At 44.7% G+C, this 14057-nt stretch overlaps 1 protein-coding gene across 2 annotated transcripts in view; it reads left to right on the top strand.

The window, feature by feature from the left end:
* LRBA (LPS responsive beige-like anchor protein) overlaps positions 1-14057 on the top strand; it is a 2244423-nt gene that overhangs the window by 239416 nt on the left and 1990950 nt on the right. For both annotated transcript variants that reach the window (XM_078676915.1, XM_078676916.1), the window contains exons 8-9: positions 4459-4578; positions 6777-6923. In XM_078676915.1, coding sequence (XP_078533041.1) covers positions 4459-4578; positions 6777-6923 — 267 coding nt within the window. The remainder of the gene's footprint in view (positions 1-4458; positions 4579-6776; positions 6924-14057) is intronic.

Below are 14057 nucleotides of genomic sequence, written 5' to 3'. Positions count from 1 at the left end.
TCCCATGAGGCACAGGGTCAGACTGATTTGCATATAGCCATGTCTGAACTGGGGTGGCAGAGTGGGCTAAAGAACGGTGATGGATCAAACCCAGATCTTTTGACTGGGTGTGAGTGTTTGATTGGTTCAGATGCTCCGTCCATCACCACCCCCTTTTGTACCACTTTCTAAAAGTGGCATTTTCAAATCCACTATTTAAAAACCAACATCACCAAAATATGTATTTTTAAATTGTAAGTTTAGAGACGCCAAAGTCCAAATCTCTATCTGCTCCCAAGGGGAAATTATACTTAAAAGATATTACAAGGCAATCCCCATGTTACCCTCTGGGAGAGATCGTCCTTTCAAAAGTGAAAAACAAAAGTTGCAGTATTTCACTATTGGGACATGTAAAACACACCAGTACATGTTCTTCCTATTGAATACACTGCACCCTAGGACATGTACTGGTGTGTTTTACATGTCCTATCTTTTGAATACACTATACCCTGCCCTTGTGCTTACCTTAGCGGTGACTTACATGTAGTACAAGGGAAGGTTCGGGTTTGGCAAGTGGGTACACTCGCCAGGTCGAAATAGCAGTTTAGATCTGCACAAACAGACCATGCAATGGTAGGTCTGAGACATGTTTGCAGGGTTACTAATGTGGGCAGCACACTCTGTGCTGGAGACCCACCAGTAGCATTTGACTTGAATACCCTGGGGACACCTGGTGCACTTCATTAGGGACTTACTAGTAAATCATATATTTTAATCATGAATAAACCAATCACCATTACATTTTACACAGGAAGTACTCGCACGTAAGCACTTGTCAGCAGTGGTAAAGTGCCCAGAGTCCTAAAACGAGCAAAAAAAAATGCCTTATACAGTCAAAAACAGGAGGTCAGAAACAAAAAAGACAGGGGAAATCATGTCTACAGATGCCAGGTCTAACAGTGAACATGAGGTTTACTCTTGGCTAATTGATTTGCACATGTTGAGGATCACATTTGGCGAATTGACAATGACTCTTCATTTGACCATTATTTCTCTCCACTTTGGAGATGTAAAATGGTGCCAGGAATATAGAGATTGTTTGCTGTTTGTCCAAGCTGCTTGACCCATAGCAAATCTCCCAACATTCCATCCTTGGTGTATGGCACCACACTTGTGGTCATTTTCATATAAACAAGGGAACCCAAAAAGTACCTTTGGATCATGGGTGATCAACTATTAAAGACAACAGAGGTCCTCAGGAAATTTTTAAATAAGCAGAAACAATGAAATTACAGACCACAATCGGTACTATAATCAAATTTCCAAACCCAGCCGGGTGAGGAAATGTTTAATTAAAGATAAAAAGGAATTTGGTTGACCTGGAGAAGGTCAAATACAAACATTTAGATAGGGCACAATCCTGTACCTATCCTGCAAGAAAGAGAAACATAGTAGAAGAATCAGGTAAGAAAGGAGGGTTTTTTCAGGCAAGAGGTTTGGAGCCAACTGTCGCTTGTAAATTAATAATCAATTCAAACAAGTTTCGACATACAGTATTTACAGAATAGCATACAATTGAATTTTCCGTAATACTGTTCAAGCGTCAACGTTTCGATCCCCTGGCTCCTAATGAACCGGGATCATCATCAGGACTATTTAAATCATTTACCTGTTTTTAAGAATGCCTGTGGGAGTAAGGGGGAAAAAATAAAGACAACATAAGGCATCCGCCCAGAATAGTGAGAACATAAAAACAGTTTACATAGCGAGGGTTATGTACATAGTGCAGGCTTGTGTGGCTGGTCTGTAACGTGGTAATGCTGGTAGAAAGGCCGTCCGGTGAGATAAGAAAGGTTTAAAATTCGACCTGGTCAGTACGAGTGGTCCGCCGAAATGAATAAATATATCGTGATCAAGCGGTGAAGGTGGAAAAACGTGAACTAATGGGTGAGACTATTCGGGCGTTCAATGAGGGGAGTGCGTTTCATGCAAAACGGGGTGCCCGTCTGGTAGTTGGGTTTTGAACCGTGTGAAGTATTAATGCCCATGGGAATGAAATGGGTGTTAAATAACTTGACCAGTTCTTTCCAAGGTAGTGTTTGCTTTACTATTTTGTTCAAAAACATAGGTGACTGAGACATACTTGGCTGCTTCCAAGGTCGAAGGTCAGCTTTTAATAGAATATTACTGATACACAACCTAAAAAAAATATTTAACAGAACACAAAAAGGTAAATAATATAGTTCGAGTATATCAACAAAATTCTCTGCAGAAGGGATAGTATGATGTATGATAATGGACGCAGGTGCAGGTAGTCTTTATGTAAAGCCAACAATAAGTGTTAAATTGCCTATAGGCAGGGCCCACAATAAAGGAAGTAGCCAGCTAGTGCTTGTTTCAATATCCTTAGATCAACCACTTTTTCTTGCAGTAACCAGCTATTATTTATTTCAATATTCTAAAAGAAATACATTACTTTTTGGGGTTCATTACCAGATACACTTATTCCTCAGTACGCTGAAGTAAGATTAGTTGATGTACTTTCCTCTGGTTTGTGCTTGTTATGAGAAACATTGCTACAGAATTAAAATATCTTCTTTTTTTGGCTTTTCTTTTATTTTTCACACCGATATTTCTGCAGCAGACTAGGGTGACCGCAGCGGTGCTACACTCGCAGCACGTGGTCTGGCCGAGTCTGAACATCTGACACTTCTCCCATCTCTGGGTTCTGGTGGTTGACAGTCGTGGTTGGCTCCGTCAGATTCGTATTTTAGACTCCACATCTGACTAGGACTTGTGGCTGCCATTTATTATTTGGGATGTATCACTTTTTCACTTAATTTGACCTTCTGCAAGGCTATCTTATTCTGAGAACAAAAATTTGCGTGTAAAAGCTCACAGGGTTAATGGCCCTGGCTGGCTGTTTTCTCCTTCCATATCTTGGTTTCCATCATCACCAGTGAAATAAAGAGGCACTGATATATCGATTGGTTTTGTTTGAGATGAAGATAAAATCCAGACAACATCTCACCTGCTCAGCTTGTTCAACTAACAATAGGCCAAATCAAGTACATAGAACGTACAATAATAAAAGTCCTATCTACCCTCATCACAATCTAACCTAACCTTCAAGGGAAAGACAAGTGGAACTGAAAGCTCAGCTATACATAAAACTTTGGCTCAAAATACTCAGCCATTAAAGCAATCCTCTACATTGAGGTATAGATTCAAATCAAGTTCCCATTGGTTTCACCCTGTAGGGGCTCTTGTTTTTTTTGTTTTCCTCGGTCTGTATTTCTGATTCTTGAATGGGAATCGATAGAGGTAAGGGACGTCCTGGAGTTTACTCCTTTATCGAGTTGCATGCGACTCAGAAGCAGTGGGCCATCATGGTAATTGAAGTATTGCATCAGAATTTGCTTGGATGTCATTTGTTAGGATCAGATTTGATTGTAGTTGGGATACAATTCCTGTGCTGAGTAAGTGATTGGAACTAGGATCATTGCTGAACACAGAGTGATGCTTGCAACCTGAATTTTTACTGTAGCATGAAAAAATATGTTAATGAAAAACATGCATATTTAAAAATGCAAGATCGATAGTTTAATTCTATTCACCATTTGGTTTGTTATACAAACTATGGTTAGATTAGCTTTGACGCTGCTTTTGTTTTCTGATATTTGAAAATGCAGTATTGATCCCACTGAGTGCCTAACCTTAAAATGTATCTAGCTTCACTCAATGCAACTTGCATTGTCTTTTTTATCTCAGAAACAGACGACTTTTGTCTTTAACCTCACTGCAATGACCCATTCTTTCATTTTGGTTTAAGCAAATGGTTTTCTTCTGTTTGCTTCTCCAGAAAGAATTCTGTATGTTGTGTGCTGGGATACATTTTTTGGACTTGCAAAGCAAGTACAAAGGCTGTGAAATTAATCAATTTATCCCTCGTCACTACTTTGGAAGCTTTATAAGTTTGCTAACAACTGACAAACCCCACAACAATAAAGTAGAGTTCTAGTGAAACTCAAGAATTGAAACATTTGTTACAGAGATGATGCGAATCACACCCACAGGTGTCAGAGTGCAGCGGGCGTATCACGAAGCGGTACACTGGCTCAACACAGAGCTAATCTCCTGTTTTTTGTATTTTAGGCATCTAAAGTCCATACATCATTTTGAATTTCTTGAGAAAGTCACAAACGTTGAACAGAGATTATTTCCCTGTTTCCAACTTGCTCTCCACAAAAAAGTTGTGTATTAACTCTGAGAAATTCTGAGTGCTATGTATGAAATATAGACACCATAAGCACAAGAAAACAGGCTTCTGCTCCGAGTTGAGCTCTTTATGATACTGGCCCTGAAGCTATTTAATGGGTTAATTTTCCTGTTAAATGCTTCGTGTGGGAAAGATATTGTGCTGCTATGAATAACCCTTCTAGTCAGTTGTATCAGATTGCTTTTTTCTTTCTCGTACAGTGGTATATGGTTTCAATTGTGCACATTTACAATCGATGGAAGAACAGTGAGCTCCGGTGTTATGTGAATGGGGAACTGGCTTCATATGGAGAGATAACCTGGTTCGTCAATACAAGTGACGTAAGTATAGCCAAGTTGTGCAAGAAAGAAATTGGTGTGAAAGTTGTTGGATTTTGCGGTCTGGTATAATAGTTAATCAAACTATCAAGATCATTAGATCATTTTCTATAGAATGCTTCATAAGGCCGGTAAAAGTCTTGCATGGTTTTCATCACGTCATTTTTAGTTTGGTTGTACAGAATTTGACGTATATTCACTGGATGTGAGGATAACATAGAGGTGCTCAAATCATCCAAAGGAAAATCACTATCAATTAGCATTTTTTTGATGAAAGGTACTCCTAAAATTCTTAAGCAGGGACTTGTGGTGGAGGGCAGGGTTGGGGCATTCAAAGTAACGTGTATTCAACCAGGCTTTCCTATACATAGGGTAGAGCTACTAAGTCTCGGGGTGTGTGCTCCTTGTCCCCCCACCCAAACTAAACTAGTGTCTGTCCCTTTTGCAAGAAGTGAGCTAAGGGGGCCATAGTCCATGTACATGAGGATCATGTCAGATGGTGTCCAGAAAACAATTATTCAGAGTGGCCATTGTGCTGTAACTCCTATTACATGAATGGCAAACCAAAGCATAGGAAAAACAGAGTTGCCATTTTTCCTGCACACAAATATCTTAACCAAAGCAAGGAATGAGAATTGACCAATGCCTGAGTGACGAGAAAGTACACATTTTAAATAAACTTGCAAGTTACGTACACCAATATTTATTTTATATATTAAATACATTTTTTCGTTAGTAATTTTCACTGTTTCTGAACATAAAGTGAGGGTAATGGTTAGAGTCTGGTCTCCTTAGCTTAATGCAGATAATCTTCCTTAACCCGTATACGTTATTTTCCTTTTTTGTTATTAGCACAGTACCAGGCATTTCCATTAGCATGTAACTTGCATTTTCGTATGCAAATTCAGTATAGGAAGCATCAACCTTCGGAATTTTACCTGACAAAATTCAGTGCCTAATATAATTCCTTGTCTGTCATGCTGAACTAACGTTCACTACCTCACCATGTTTTTCCAGAAACTGATAGGGATTTTGGGCAGCCAGCCACAATCGCCATCATCCTAAGTTAGGAAAAATATGTACTATCCTTGTTTTAGGGGGACATTTAGTAAATAGCTACATTTTCATATTCGCTTTATTTTCAAGGTTGAGACACTTTGCTTCAGTATAAGCAGTAATTATTGTGTACATTGCAGGCGCATTGGAGAAAGTTAGTTGTTGAAAAAGTGGATACCACAGCCAATTTTGGTGTTTATTTTCTTGTTGTGATTATTTGCTTTACTGCTGACCATCTATTCTGGAAACATTTATGCAATTGCTATGCTGGATGCGGTTCCTTGGAGAGAACAGTTCTTTAACTTTAGCCTCGATAAAAGGGAACACAAATCAGGGCTTTGATTGGTCGTCTTAATGCATAGTGTTAATCCCCCTCCAAAATGACTCTTGGAACCCCGTTTTCCCCCTAAGTAGTATGCTGCCAATTAAATGTCAGTAACCTTTATTTGCCTCAAGACAAGTAAAGGATCCCAGTAGCCATGTAAAGATCAGTTCATTTCACTACGTCATATAGGTTTACACATCTGTCTCCAGACGGTTGACCAGAATTGGGGTAGGATGCAAAGGCAGCTTTCAGAACATGAGACTGCTTCGTTAATGTTAGGTTTTCACATATCCTACAGGGGGAGCCTAAGGAAATGTTAAAGAAATCTGAGCCATCATTAGCATAAACGCTTCATGTCAGGAAAATTGAAAGCCCACATCAGCTGTTACCAAAGCAAGTGCCATTTTGCTTTCAGGGTAGCTACAATTTCTGATGGCTTAAGAGTTAGGCGCGTGGCAGATAAGTTTAAGGAATTGTCAGTACTAGGGAGGAGTCTATCCTTGTGCCACCGATCTATTTAATTTCTGGTTAGTCCTCTACCAGTGAGGTTTCTACGGTTAATTAAGGTCGTTTTCACCTCTCAGGTTTTGTGCCGATGCTGGTCTCCTTGCTCTTTTATCAAATTAAAAAGTACTTTAATAATGCCTAGATAATGTAAAAAAGTGTTTAAATTGTTGGAAAGCGTTTTATTTTTAACATTATGCTGTTCTTTGTTCCTGTTTGTACCTTGTCTTTACCAATATTGACTTTGAATCTCATAATTAAGACATGATTGTTATTCTTTCCACAAATATTAATTTTCTTCATTTATTATTCCCAGACTTTTGATAAATGTTTTTTGGGATCGTCTGAAACTGCAGATGCAAATAGAGTATTTTGTGGCCAGATGACAGCAGTGTACCTTTTCAGTGAAGCTCTTAACGCAGCTCAGATTTTTGCCATTTACCAGTTGGGCCCAGGATACAAGGTTTGTATATTGAATTACATTTTGTATTTGTGAATTTGAGTTATTGCTTGTCCAATGTTTACTGTTTGTCATTTATTGTGAAGGACGATTTTTTAAAAGTCTAATATGTATTTTGCATATTTATCAAATTGTCTTGCGCTACAAGATATCACAATCTTCGCAAAAACTCTTGTAAAGTCAGATAATGTCAAACTCCTGTCACTGATTTATTTTGCAAGACTTTGCAACTAACTAGTAATCATTAAACATAGATCCTTCAGATGTAACCACCACTAAAACTGTCTTTTACATTGCTTCCATTAGTTTGCTATTGCCCTGTGGTGCACACACTAATGAAACTACTTCTGGACCCTCTTATTTGCCTTTTTTAATAGGTTGTTTCAATCTCTCCTCTGTGTACTGCCGGGGTTTATTTTTTGAATCTTTAATCTGATTTTAGAAGGGTCGCTAGGTAAAGGAAGACATTTATGGAGGCACCTATGTCAGCACTCCTTTGGGATTCCGCACAAGGCTGAATATAACATTTTGAATAGTTAATTTTTCACTCATTAGTTTAGCCTCAGTAGAAAACTCCTCAGTCTCTCTCCTTCCTATCTGATTGTCTGTTCATCTAGTTTTGAGAGATATATACATATTTTTATAGTTCCTTGTGTGACACCATTTTTTTTTTTACACCTTCTTCAGATATACTTATGCCTCTTTTTATTATTAAATTGGCCTTCTTTTCCTACTATCAGAAAAGTAAATGAAACATGAAAGGAGTTAAAAATCTCATTAAACTTCATTCCTCATTATACTTTCTTTTTTTCTAAACAACTATATTGGTATTTCAGAAAAGGCAGTCCTTACATATTAGGAGACAATAGACTCAAATATATGTAGCAGTCAATCCATACATGCATTTAGTTGATGGGATCCACAAACAATAACTGCAATCCTCCCACCATTTAGCAAGTGTTCCAAAAAGCATTTTTCTATAATTCCAGCAAACTGTGTGCACCCAATTCCCCATATGTTGTGTGGTCAAAGTGATACGTCGAAGTACTCAGTATGGCTATATTGTGTCTTTTTCTTTTCAATATCTAGTTTTTCCAGTATATGGATGTTCATTTATCAGAATACCAAGGGCTAAACATGATATCTCACACCCATCGGCCTTCTGGAACATCAAGGAGCAGCCACCTGGAAGAGGTGGAGATCAGAGGCCTCGGGTCTCCAGCAAAATCCAGACTCCATGTTAACGTACTGGAGCGCCGGGCAGGCCAGCTGGCGTTGAAAGCCTTTCTATCTTTCATTAAGGGAAGGCTAGTGCAGGTGATCATGGACAAAACCTCTACCAGGTCGTACTGCAACAAACCGGGTAGGTTGGAGTGCCAAGAGGCCCGTGTCTCTGGGCATGGCTGGAATGCCAAAGCATTTCCCTGGTGGTTCAACATCTGGCGGGTTCGCTGAATGCCAAGACGGATGAACTTAGTCAAAGATGCCAGCGAATCATAAGTTGCATCTTCATCCGGAGGTGGTGCAAGGTGTCTTTCAGCAGTGGGGAAAGCCTTGGTTAAATCTGTTCGCCAGTACTGAAAACGTGTAATGTCAGCGTTTTAGAGTGCTGGAGGTTCCAAAGCAGCTCTCGCTCAGAGACTGTTTTCGTCTTGAGTGGAGCTTAGGCCTCCTGGACGCCTTTATGCCCATAATACTCCTGCCCAGATTTTTCAAGAACATCAGGAACGACCGAGCTCAAGTCATATTTGTGACTCCGGACCTGGCTCAGAGAGTTTGGTATTTCAAGCTGACCACCAAATCGGTCCTCCAATCAGGCTGGCCCTTAGCAGGAGGGTTCTCCACCTGAACTTGTCAATGCTCCGCCTTTGAGAGGAGGGTGAGCGGCAACAGTTGACCGCTTTCGACCTCCTGCCCAAATCTGCCATGTTATCTTGGCAGCTAGGCACCCCTCTACCTAGACAATATGCGCCTGCCATTGGGGCAAGTGGGTGGTATGAGGTGCAGAAAAATAGGTTGACCCTCTTTTTGCCTTCTTCTCTCAGGTACTTCTCTTTATTCTTTTTCTTGCCCAGCAGGGCTTGGCTTTTGGCACCTTAAAAGGCTATCTGCCAACTCAGCATTTCTGTGCTTGCCATATCAGCCATCCCTGTTCAAATCCCCTTCTATAAATAGGTTTCTGAAATGTTTACAATACGTTTCCACCTTAATCATGCTACTGTGCTCACTTTTCTGAAATGTGCTTCCTTTGAGCCACTGCACAGCTGTTCTGATCTTTGCCATCAAGACTGCCTTCCTGGTGGCAGTAACATCTGTCCGGTGGGTCAGTAAGCTTCAGGCTTTGTCGTTTAAGTCTCCCTACCTTCCCAAACAAACTAGTTCTTTACACTAGAGCTTCCTTTCTGCCTAAAGGTGTCACTCCCAATCATGTAGACCAGTCCATCACCCTGACTACTTTTTATGCTCCGCCACATCCCTTTACAGATGAGGAGGGACTCCACCGCTTGGATCCTAAAACAGCATTGTCATTCTACCTTGACCACACAAAATAGTTCAGTGGACGCCCAACTCTTCGTGTCGTAGTGAAGAAGGGAAAGGTCATGCAGAAACAGACCATCTCCCAATGGATCATACTCTGCATTAAAATCTGCTGTGCATTGGCCAAGAAGCAGTCCCTAGTGGGTTTGCGTGCTCATTTTACCAGAGAAAAGGCTGTGACTACTGTGTTAGCCTGCGGGGTCCCGGTCATGGACATCTGCCAGGCAGCAGCGTGGGCCTCTTTCCTCACATTCACAAAGTACTTTTGCCTGTATAGTCCGTTCTGTCTCGATGGCCACTCTGCCCCCCAAGACAGACCTGACTATACAGGCAAAAGTCCTGTAAAACCCAGGATGCTTGTTTCCGGTCCAGGGAAGATATGGCTTGGCAGTTCGGGCTGGACTGTTCCCATGAGGCACAGGGTCAGACTGATTTGCATATGGCCATGTCTGAACTGGGGTGGTGGAGTGAGCTAAAGAATGATGGGTTAAACCCAGATCAGTTGACTGGGGGTGAGTGTTTGATTTGCTCAAACTCTCCGTCCATCATCCCCTTTGGTATCGCTTTGTTCGCCCTAAGTTGGCAGGGTATGCCCAGACGTGGGTCCCTTGCTCACTTTGCCACTGGATCCAAGATAGCCTGGCTGATGAGGGTTATGAACCCAAAACCGGTCCCAGGATGCTTGTTTCCGGTCCAGGGAAGACATGGCTTGGCAGTTCAGGCTGGAGTGTTCCCATGAGGCACAGGGTCAGATTGATTTGCATATGGCCATGTCTGAACTGGGGTGGTGGAGTGAGCTAAAGAATGATGATGGATTAAACCCATATCAGTTGACTGGGGGTGAGTGTTTGATTTGCTAAAACGCTCCGTCCATCATCCCCTTTGGTATCGCTTTAAATTAGTTAATTGGCTTAAGGTTCAAGTGCATTAAATTCAAAGCATTGTGCTATACGTTCAAGGCCAAATTTGGACTGGGACTACGTTTCATTCAGGAACTAGTATCTCCTTACCAGCCTACTCGGCTATTAAGATCCTCGACCCAGGCCCTGTTCAGTGTCTCTAGGTTTCGATCAACCTGTATGAAAGGCCATTCCTTTGCCTATCTGGGTCCCAAGCTCTGGAACTTTTAACCATTCGATTTAAGGAACTGTAAATCTTATCTCACTTTCCGTAAGATTTTATTTATTTATTTATTTATTTATTTATTTATAGGTTTTTATAGCGCTATGAATAAACTCCCGAAGGAGTATCTCCGCGCTTATGACACCTAGAGTTGAGAGCTTAGATGGAGCTGCGGGGAGATATTTTAACACTTTAATACCAAAGGTCTAGTGAAAACCAGCGGATAAATGCTTAGCATAGGCTAAACAGAAAAGTTTTCAGACATTTTCTGAATTCTAGATGACTCCCACACTGTTTTAAAGAAAGCGGGAGGGAATTCCAAAAGCTTGGGCCTACCACAGACAAGGTCCTACCTCCTTGCCTTGCTTTGGTGATTTTTGGAATGTTCAACAAAAACTGTTCACCAGACCTAAGGGTACGTGTAGGAACGTAGGGAACAAACTTAGTAGCAAGGTACTCAGGTCCTAATTCATTAAGGCCTTTGTGGATTATACAGCCGATCTTAAAATTCACTCGCTGCCTTATTGGTAACCAATGAAGTTTGTGCAATAGAGGTCTAGAAGGAGACCTAGGGGGAGCATTGAGCACCAACCTCGCTGCTGTATTTTGTACCACCTGTAGGCGGTTGAGGACCTCTTCATTAGCTCCTGCCAGGAGGCCGTTGCAGTAATCAAGACGGCTGATAATCAGAGCTTGAACCAGGGTTCTCCTATAAGAATCCGGAAGGAAAGGAAAAATCCTCCGGAGGAGACCTATTACGTGGAAACATGTTCCTACCGTAATGGAGACATGATGTTTCATAGTCAGCTCTGGTTCTAGTCTGACTCCTAGGTTCTTGATCACTGTTTTGGGCTCAGGGACTGGGCCCAGATCAGGAGGCCACCAGTCAGGGGACCATTGGACCTTGACATCACCAAAAAGCATAACCTCCGTTTTTCCAACGTTGCATTGGAGGATATCTGTATTGTGGGACAGCAAATCTGCGATCGGCTTGCGCCGTAAAACTCTTCAGGGTAGCTCTGCTCACTACAAGTTGCTAATAATAATTATAATAAGGTAAGAAATCTGCGGGTAGGAGTCTCTATCAGATGAGCAAGTTACTTACCTTGGGTATTGCCTTATCTGGTAGAGACTCGATCTAGCCGCAGATTCCTTACTGACCCACTCTGCGAACAGATTTCTAGGGACCAGGCTGTTCCCCTTTCAGGGCCCTAGTTTTCCACACCAGTGGTCAGTTTTTCTCATGGCTCCGCGCTCCTGGCGAGGAAAGTCTCAAAGAAATGGACATCAGCGCGCTGGGGTGGCGTCTATATGGGCATTACGCATGTCACCTCCGGTACGGACAATGAGGCCACGCATAGTCGAACGATGCAACCTAGCGGCGTACAGGGGTACTGCTCACAAGCAATTTCTGGATCCAGTCTTATGTCGGGGATAATTCTAAGTTAAGGAATACGTGGTTAGGTTGTCTCGAGCAGATTCTAAAAAGCCAGACTGTTCCCAACTATTGAAATCTGTATTTCTGCACTGGTGAGTGATCCATAGTTGTCCAGTGTTTTGCGTCTTATTTCTAAAGGCATTTGTCAGTGTGGCAGTCTCCTTGCATGGATGAAAAGTTATGTTTAAAAGCCAGGTAAGGGGCGTGGCCAAGATGGCAGAGTGAGAGGACGTGTCTCTCCGTAGCTCCTGCCAACGGCCTGCATTTCGCAACGGTTTCGGCGCCTTTCCCGCCCGCAGTCGGTGTCCAGGGCTGCCGGAGCCATCCTCGCACCAGAGCGGACCCCTCTGGGGGTACTAGCGGCGCCGCAGTCGGAGGCCGCGGAGGTCTGCAGCCGAGAGGTGCCCATCCCCCCTCCGGCCTGGGAACGAGGCCGACTGCCGCCGAGGACGCAGCCCAACGGAGCGACGCCGCTGCGGGACCTGAGACCCGCGGCTACGGCGGAGTGCCCTGCGGGCCCGACAGCGGAAGAGGCCCGGACAGCCGACCGGACAGCACCACCGGGAGCCCCGCGGGGGGCAGAGGATAGCGGCGGCCTTCGGCGGCAGGCCGGGAGGTGAGAGCGGGCCCAGGAGAGTGGCGGGTGGCGCTTTGCTAACTATTGGACTGTGGTGAAGGGGACCCGACGGCGGGCTTCCCGGCGGGCATATCGGCCCGAGGCCTGCGGCGCCCTGCGTGCTCGCCTCCCAGTCACTGCCTGCTCCTGCACAGAGGGCCCGCAGAGGGGGGGGGGCCCTACCTCCCCCTGATAGACTGTACCTGCTGGCCATAGTTGGGGCATCCTTCCTCCTCGTGTGGGTGGCGGCACTCGCGGGGGGCAGCACAGGGAGGCCTCCTGAAGCACATCGACGACTCCAGTTTGAGACTGCGGGCCCCCACACCGGCCCCGGGGTCCTGACCACGGGCGGCGTGGTGTTGTAGACTTTGACCGCGTCACGTGGTCCCCCGCCCAAGAAGCCTGAGGTCCCTTATGACGGCACGCCGGCCCTAGGATCAGCGGTCCACGGACATCTGGTGAGCGGTGGCGTTCGCCCCCGGCCCCGCGGGCCTTCAGCGATTCCTGAAACCCTGACTCCCGAAGCCGCGACAGACGCACAGCGGCCGCAGGGTCAGGGATTGAGAGGACACGCCGCCATATTTGCCCGGGAACCAGGGAGGGCACCCACCGAGAGGGGAGTCTGGTGGGGGCACCTCACACGTTGGCGAGCGCATTGGGACACGCGACCGGTGGTCCGCAGGTTGGTCGCGGGGGCGGGGGCGTTCGGACCCCCGGGACAGAGGGATGTCCACGGGCAGGCCACCCCGAGGCAAGACGGTAAAAGAAATGTTTGCCAAGACGCAATCCCCCTTACAGAAAGACGCCGTGGACCCTGCGCCGAAGAGAGCGGTCCGAGCCGCGGGGGAGGGCGCGGAACCCATAACGAAGGCCTTCTTAGAATCCCTCTTTGCCTCCCTGCGTGATGATATCCAGACCTTCAAGACTGAGTTCACCAGTGAGATCCGCGAGGTCCGGCGCGACATGGATGGCATAGGAGAACGAGTGGCGGACCTGGAGGCCAAGGGCGATGAGAGGGAGACGGAACTCTCTACCCAACAACAGGAGATCATCCGCTTACACGATCAACAGGTGGACTTGCAACTTCACCTGGAAGACTTGGAAAATCGCTCCAGGCGACACAACATCCGCATTCGCAATGTGGCCACATCTGATGCCACTCAGGATGTGTTTCGATATGCCAGGGAGCTCTTCAACCATGTACTGGGGAGACCGTTGGACTCACCCCTACAGCTAGACAGGGCCCACAGGACGGGTCCGCCCCGCGCGGCTACTGCCCTGCCACCCGACATCCTGGTGTGCGTTCAAGACTACCGGACCAAGGAGGACATACTGCGGAAGGCGCGCCAGAATCATCCGATTATGTTTCAAGGCAACTCGCCGCAATTGTATCAAGATTTGGCGGCACTCACGCTCCGCAAGC

The sequence above is a fragment of the Lissotriton helveticus genome, chromosome 2_1, assembly GCF_964261635.1.
Source record: "Lissotriton helveticus chromosome 2_1, aLisHel1.1, whole genome shotgun sequence".
Lineage (NCBI taxonomy): Eukaryota > Metazoa > Chordata > Amphibia > Caudata > Salamandridae > Lissotriton > Lissotriton helveticus.
The sequence above is the reverse complement of the archived record's forward strand: the minus strand, read 5'-3'. Positions and strand labels throughout refer to the sequence as shown.